Source organism: Rhynchophorus ferrugineus, unplaced genomic scaffold (assembly GCF_030347505.1).
Source record: "Rhynchophorus ferrugineus isolate W39M unplaced genomic scaffold, kcgeb_rfMv2 rfM3, whole genome shotgun sequence".
NCBI lineage: Eukaryota > Metazoa > Arthropoda > Insecta > Coleoptera > Curculionidae > Rhynchophorus > Rhynchophorus ferrugineus.
Genome location: NW_027472582.1, coordinates 73379534 through 73386280, shown reverse-complemented (window position 1 = coordinate 73386280; position 6747 = coordinate 73379534). Strand labels below are relative to the sequence as shown.

The 6747-nt window shown below is 32.5% G+C and overlaps 1 protein-coding gene across 1 annotated transcript; it reads left to right on the top strand.

Annotated features, from left to right (window-relative positions):
• The first annotated feature begins 2285 nt into the window (after positions 1-2285).
• LOC143194152 (trypsin-1-like) lies at positions 2286-6148 on the top strand. Its single transcript, XM_076400736.1, has 5 exons — positions 2286-2458; positions 2514-2592; positions 3239-3478; positions 4005-4254; positions 5977-6148. Exons 1-5 carry the CDS (start codon positions 2392-2394, stop codon positions 6121-6123), a joined length of 783 nt encoding a protein of 260 aa, XP_076256851.1. The 5' UTR covers positions 2286-2391; the 3' UTR covers positions 6124-6148.
• The last annotated feature ends 599 nt before the right edge of the window (positions 6149-6747 follow it).

Below are 6747 nucleotides of genomic sequence, written 5' to 3'. Positions count from 1 at the left end.
TGACGTCAAGTCGTCAGTTCCATGCCTATATTTTCTTCAATGTTATTCCAACAATGTAATAAAACATTACGTAACAGAAATCTAAGAAACTGTTTCTTACGAAATACTTGACAGAGCCCTTGTAATTCACGGAGCTAGTTAAATGTAGACAAAATGATTTTTTTTAGTTAGAGCTTTCAAGCCAAATTTAGTTACAAAACATACGTGTAAATCAGTTTTTAAACAATTTATCGTATGACCTTTAACAAGACATGTGGCAACTGTTCTGTACTCTTCAGAGCACTTTAAAATTCTAATGATGCATCTTGTAATATCATATTTTGAACTAATGGTGATATACGACTACTATATGACCTGCCATAAATTGCGTCAATGTGAAATATTCCGCATTGCGTAACAGACATTGTATGTTAACAATGTTTGACGGTAAAATATAACAAATAACATCAGAAAATCTAAAAATATTTAGTTGAATATTTAGATTCCACATTTGATTCGATATTAATTGATTGAAATTTTATTTTCACTAAACATTTATAGAAACATATCTACCATCATATAGCAGTTGACCAGTTTGTATAATTTTAATGCCACTGACGAAATACCACTGAAAAAATCAACTAAATTAGAATATTTAGCAATTGATAAATCATTAGTTAAAAAATGTCTGATAAAAATGATTTGATAAAGTTGCGTTGTTGTTTTAAAGTCTCCTTTTTGCCAACGCGGTTTTAGCTGGACTAGACGAACTAAGGAACCAAGGTCCTCGGCATTAAGCTCACCGACTGACGAGTAACGAACTTTAAAAAAAATCCCAGAATACATCCGGTCATTCCCAGCCTGGTTACTGGCGTCACGACCATCACAAACATTAAACAATCACAAACAATAATTTATGACGATGCCCCAGCAGGATTCGAACCCGCGATTATCGCAACAGCATGTGGACCGTCCTGTCTCACTGACCACTGCACCACTGCAATCAAGACGGTTTTCTGGCGTATTGTAATGGAAAGGGAAGTTCTTATTATTATTACTAACTTGTTTTATTGTCTATTATCTCCTATAAAATTCAGTTAATAATTTAACTTAATTTGACCTCAACATTAATTAAAAGATCGCTAGTGTTGACCCAAAAAATATAATGACTCGAGGAGCGGGCGATATCGACGAAGTTTTATATCAATAATATATATTCACAAAACGATTTCCTTCTACACACCATGTGTAAAGTAATATTTCAGAGGTTATTATATTCCTTTTGGCGCGCTTTTTCGTCGAGAAATAGATAATATCCTTGAGTGCCATCTATTAATTGATGATGGATGGCAAATAAAATGCTGTGGTTTCCATTTTTTTCCAGGTTATTTTTGTCATGAACTGTAGCGACCTTGGGGCATGTTGAATTTTACATTTTAGAATAGCGACCTACAAAATACTCAGAAAATATTTTCCCATATATTGAATACGTGCAGGATGTCAGCAGCAGCGACTTGTAAGCGATAACGAATATCTGGCAAAAAAATCCAAGACGTTTATCTGGGATATTATTGAGGAGTACTTTCGATTCTTTCAGTCGCTGACCATCATTCAGTTCAGACGTGCCACCGTCGACTTCCCAATTCTCGTCTTCAGGTAACACTACTAACATCCCTCTCATCTATTTGTATTTTCTTAATATTTTATAATATCTTTAAATAACGTTTATATAATGTGACCACCGGGTCATATAACTACCCTAAACCTAAGAAGAAACCTACCCTAAGAAAATAGACGCTATACATACCTCCACTACTTGGTAATGCTGTAAAAGATATTTGCATATCTTAATTATTTTCTAAAAATATTATTAAGAAGTCGGTTCATCATATTTCTTCTGCATAGCATCATATGCCTCTTTCTAGTCAATGTCAACACTACACCCGAAGCTGTCTGAAGAGAAAAAAATCTGGATGAATTGGTGGAAAGCAGATGCCTTATTGTTTAAGTTAAAGTAACTTCAAATGAAGAAAATGCAAGAGTGAAAAGCTCCTTTGTCATAATGACCAGACATTAATTGCTAGTTTGTTATTGTTTTATCATTACTGTCTGAGGAAGGCCGCTTCTTATATATTGGAAGAGGACGAAAAAATGTACAGAAAACTATTCACAAAACTGCCTGAAAGCTGAACAAAGCTAATTTATATTTCATTCAGCATGAAATCACCTAATAACACCCAATACTGCAAATAATAACAACAAAATATATATTAACAAGTAACCTTCCTCAGTACTCATTCCCATTTCGTGTTGGTTAAAGTAAAAATGTGGTGATAGCAGTTAGTTGTACCTGCATGTATATCAGTTAATTGCCAAGCTAGTAAATACCATTTTACAATATTACCCAATAGAATGTCTCATAAGTTCAGTTCAGTTTTATCGGTATATACGTATTTGTTACTCATTCAATGTCAAAAGGGTATAGTGGTTCGCTTTTTATCTCTAACTGTAATAATGATGTATCGATGTTCTAGTGCATTTGGCTGGTGTAAATCGAATTGTGGGAGGGAAAGCTGTCGATATTAATGATTATCCTTATCAATTAAGTTTAAGGTAAGTTTAGGCAAAATAAATGTTTATATGTCCTTAAACTACACTCTACAGTAATGTAGAGAGTTTGTCCTTTTTTTTATTGATTACTGTACTCAACTCATCTCCATAATCAATTTTGACGTTCACACAACATAATGGTTGAAGCGAAACTAAGTTAAACGTCACATAACCAAGATGGCGCGCAATCGAAATGGTAGCGGGACTTTTGCTACACCTGCTTTTACTAATGATAAATTCGAAACAAATATAAAAAAAGTACTTCATGAGGCATGTCTGTAATCCTTTAATCTCTTTAATTATCAGCGATTTTCACGTGTGTTGATTTAACCACTTTCTCTCTTATCAGTGATTAAAATCACCTATTTTTTGTGTAGTTGTTGAGTCAGATATCAATGTTCAGTATAGAAAAGTCGGACTTTTATTGATGATTTTTCTTTATTAACAATTACAACGTATTGCTTTACAGAATAAACTCTGAACAAAATTGTGACTATTGTATCTCAAAAAATTGGTGTTAACTTTTTCCGGAACCCAAGACACAAACCAAATTATTACACACACTAGGCTTTGAGATATTTTTTCATGGTTAATAATCGAATAGAACTGCCGCCATATTTTATCGAACAGCAAACGTGTTATATTTCAGCTTCGACTACAAACAACACAACATACCGTTATGTGGGGCAGTCCTTATTAGCCCCAAATATGCCCTCACTGCTGCACATTGCTTTAAACTACCAGGCCAGTATAACATCAGAGCTGGCAGCAGTACCTGGAGATCCGGAGGTACCGTTGTTAAAGTACAAACCGCAGTTCTGCATCCTGAACATACCGTTCACAATCACGCTTTCGATATAGCGGTATTGGAACTGGAAAATGCTCTAAAGTAAGTATCGTTATTCCTAATATCAGTAACTTAATCGAGAAATTAAGAAGAAATTAGACACGTTATCAGCTTTATATTAGATTCTTAATTAATTATATACAATGTTCAAAGTCTACGGTAAAGTCTCAAACACTATTAACTAATTTGGACTTAATTCCAACCAAAACAACAATTAAAAAAAAAGTCTTTCAGTTTATTTGTATATAGCTGGTTTTCCCTTTCAAATACCTTTCAGAGTTGACCTTATGTCAGTACCTCCCACAAAGTATCTACTGTACTAGAAATTTGCAGTATTTTTTGATTAAAAAATGATTTAACAAAAAAGTATATTAATATATATGAACTTTTCGAATAAAATATAATATCGTTAATGCCTCTCAAACAGCTTGTTCAATAATATTGATAATAAAATCTACCCACTCTTATTGAAACACTAAACTATTACAAAAACAAAACAAACATTAGCTAAACAAAATCAACTAAAATCAACTAAAACAAAATTATTAATGTTGCTAATTTTATCTAGTTTAAGCTCAACTATACAACCCGTCAAACTACCCGAAAATGACAAGATGATCGTACCCGGTATGAAGGGAATTATATCAGGCTATGGGTATATTTACGATGACTCTGTACCCTCAACTTCATTGAGATCTGCTGAAGTTACCATAGAGGATTTTAATGACTGTAGACGAAGTTATCACCGGTTAGGTTTAGTGCTGAAGGAATCGATGTTTTGTGCTGGTTATTCCACAGGAGGAAGAGATGCATGTCAGGTAATAAACAGTTTTTTCGAACCACGGTCCTCGGCATTAAACCTACCGACTAACCAGTAACCAACTTAGTGACCATCCCAGAAGATATCCGGTCTTAGCCAACCAGGTTACTTATGTGACTGGGATGGTTATTCCTTATCGGATTTTTCACGGTTACCTATAAGGACAGTTACAATCACAAACATAAAGTTCATCTATGCCCCGGCAGTATTCGAACCCGCGACAATCGCAACAGTAAAATACATATTTAAGTTGATATCTGTTGAACTGAAATAGTTTAGTGTCATTAATTATAATTAAATGAGTCTAGCCACTCAAAACACAACTTAGTATTAACTTTTTCTTTGCTCACTACAACTTGTACTCCAATAATTCGACTTATAGTCGCCCAATAGCCATGTACTTTTTTAATACAACCAACAAAAATTTATGGTAAATTATAGTCTATTTTCAACAAAATCCTGCTTACTTCGCAATGCCTCAATACATTATTTTGTCCGTTGTATTAATCAGTTTAACATAATAAAATGAATATATAATTTGGTGTAAGTATTCTTAAATAAAGAATGTATTAAGAGCACGTCAATAGAAAAGACTGAAGTCAGTTTTAATCCATTCTAATCTAATTTAAATTAATTAACATTAGTGCAGTAATATTAATATTGAAATTTTGTAAAAAATAGAAAACTAGCAAAAAACAATATGTAGACAAAGAAATAACAAAAGGGACTTTTTTGAATTTATTACATTGTTAGTAGTCATTAGGAGAACCCTATCTTAGTCTCTGGTTTATTGGTTTTCTATTAAATATACCTAACTCGCTACACTATACTACACAATCTCAAATGGTTTGATTCTTGTGAGCTTGTGTACTATTCTGGTCATTCTTCTCTTCATTCATGTCTTCTGGAAATTATCTTGATTTCCTCAAATACAGTCGGTATAATACTTTTGAGGACTTTGCTCTGTAAAACTTGTACCGTATTTATATTACTTTTCACCTACTTAACATTTCTTACTTACTCTTCAACTCCATAATTGTATTTGGTATGTTTATATGTTTTAATATTTCCTTCTATAATAGCAATTTATTATATATTGATAATTGTAATTTTTTTCCAATTAATCAATATATTTTCCTAGATTTGAACGCCATTTCTTTCCTTTTCTTTTCTACAAGTTAATGAGAATACAAAACTGAAATTTATATATTTAATTTATTAAATTGTTTTTCTTTTTACTAATTGTCCATTTCTCATTGGTTACTTACAGCCTAATTTTTTTCATGTTAAACAAAAATTTCAGGAGAATACTAATAATATATTACTACTAAAAAGATATTTCAAAGACCAGAAGAGTGATTAGAAATGTAATCATAATCATTAGAAATGATCATTACAGACGATCTTTAAACAAATTCATTTAATTTATTGATACAAATAATGTACTAAAGTAATTGCTTTATTGGCTATAATGAGACTTTGAAATACTAATAAAAAAATACATGAATCGTATTGTAATCGCCAATTTTATTGATTGTTTACGATTTATTTTTTGTTGGACTCACAATGAACCACCTTTGTTTAAATTGTCCCATTAGATCCATAAAGAAGCATCAAGTCGAACAGCCAATGCACGTCATCGATGACGTCGAACGGCAACTTGCAAAAATATAAAATTAATTAAATGTGTGCAAAATTATAAAATATTCTTAAATTTTAGGGTGACTCTGGAGGTCCCCTGGTGATTGACAATACTTTATACGGTCTAGTCTCGTTCGGTCTGCGATGTGGAGATCCTAATTTTCCCGGTGTCTACACTAACGTAGCAGCTTACATCGATTTTGTAAGGGCCTATTGTAAGACATAATATCAGTAATAAATTATCAACGTTATCTTACACTGTGTATTCATTATTTCACACTTTGGATTTGGATTTCACATCATTTTAACATATGGTCTATCCAAAGTTGCTGTCGACATACGTCATCAGAATGTTTAATGTATCACCTGTCGCCATTTGTAAATTCGTGTTAGAATCGGAAAGGATTTTCCTTGTTATTCAGTTCTACTTAAAAAGAGAACCAGCCTGTTAAAGTAGTCCGGTTGTCAAACGTATGCAACATTTTTCATAACAATAGTGATAAGAGGTTATAAATCGGCAAACGTATTATTACTCTGATTAAAAGTGCCGATGCCAGACAGAAGAGATTGCCTCTTTAATCAACTAGATAATGGAGGCCCCCTCTTGCTATAATATTCGTTAGAGAGAGGTAAGCACTTTTACTGTTAAATACTAATTTGCTGCGGTTTTCATTGAAAATATTTTAAACACTGAAACATCTCAAAAAATTAAAAACTTAATCTTGGATTCACCGAAAGGAAACTGTCCTCATACGAAGCGGATGACGGATCAAGATCAGTGTAATTTTAGCATCAGAGATCAAATATGTGAAATGTAGCAAAACAGTGAGTAATTTTTTCAATATAAACA

What these genes read in the sequence shown, in the direction of transcription:
- LOC143194152 (XM_076400736.1), top strand. Translation starts at nt 2,392, where the DNA reads ATGTCTCATAAGTTCAGTTCAGTTTTATCGGTATATACGTATTTGTTA. An exon ending in ACTCATTCAATGTCAAAAGG is followed by an intron (nt 2,459 to 2,513) that starts GTATAGTGGTTC and finishes TCGATGTTCTAG; the next exon opens with TGCATTTGGCTGGTGTAAAT. An exon ending in GAGGAAGAGATGCATGTCAG is followed by an intron (nt 4,255 to 5,976) that starts GTAATAAACAGT and finishes CTTAAATTTTAG; the next exon opens with GGTGACTCTGGAGGTCCCCT.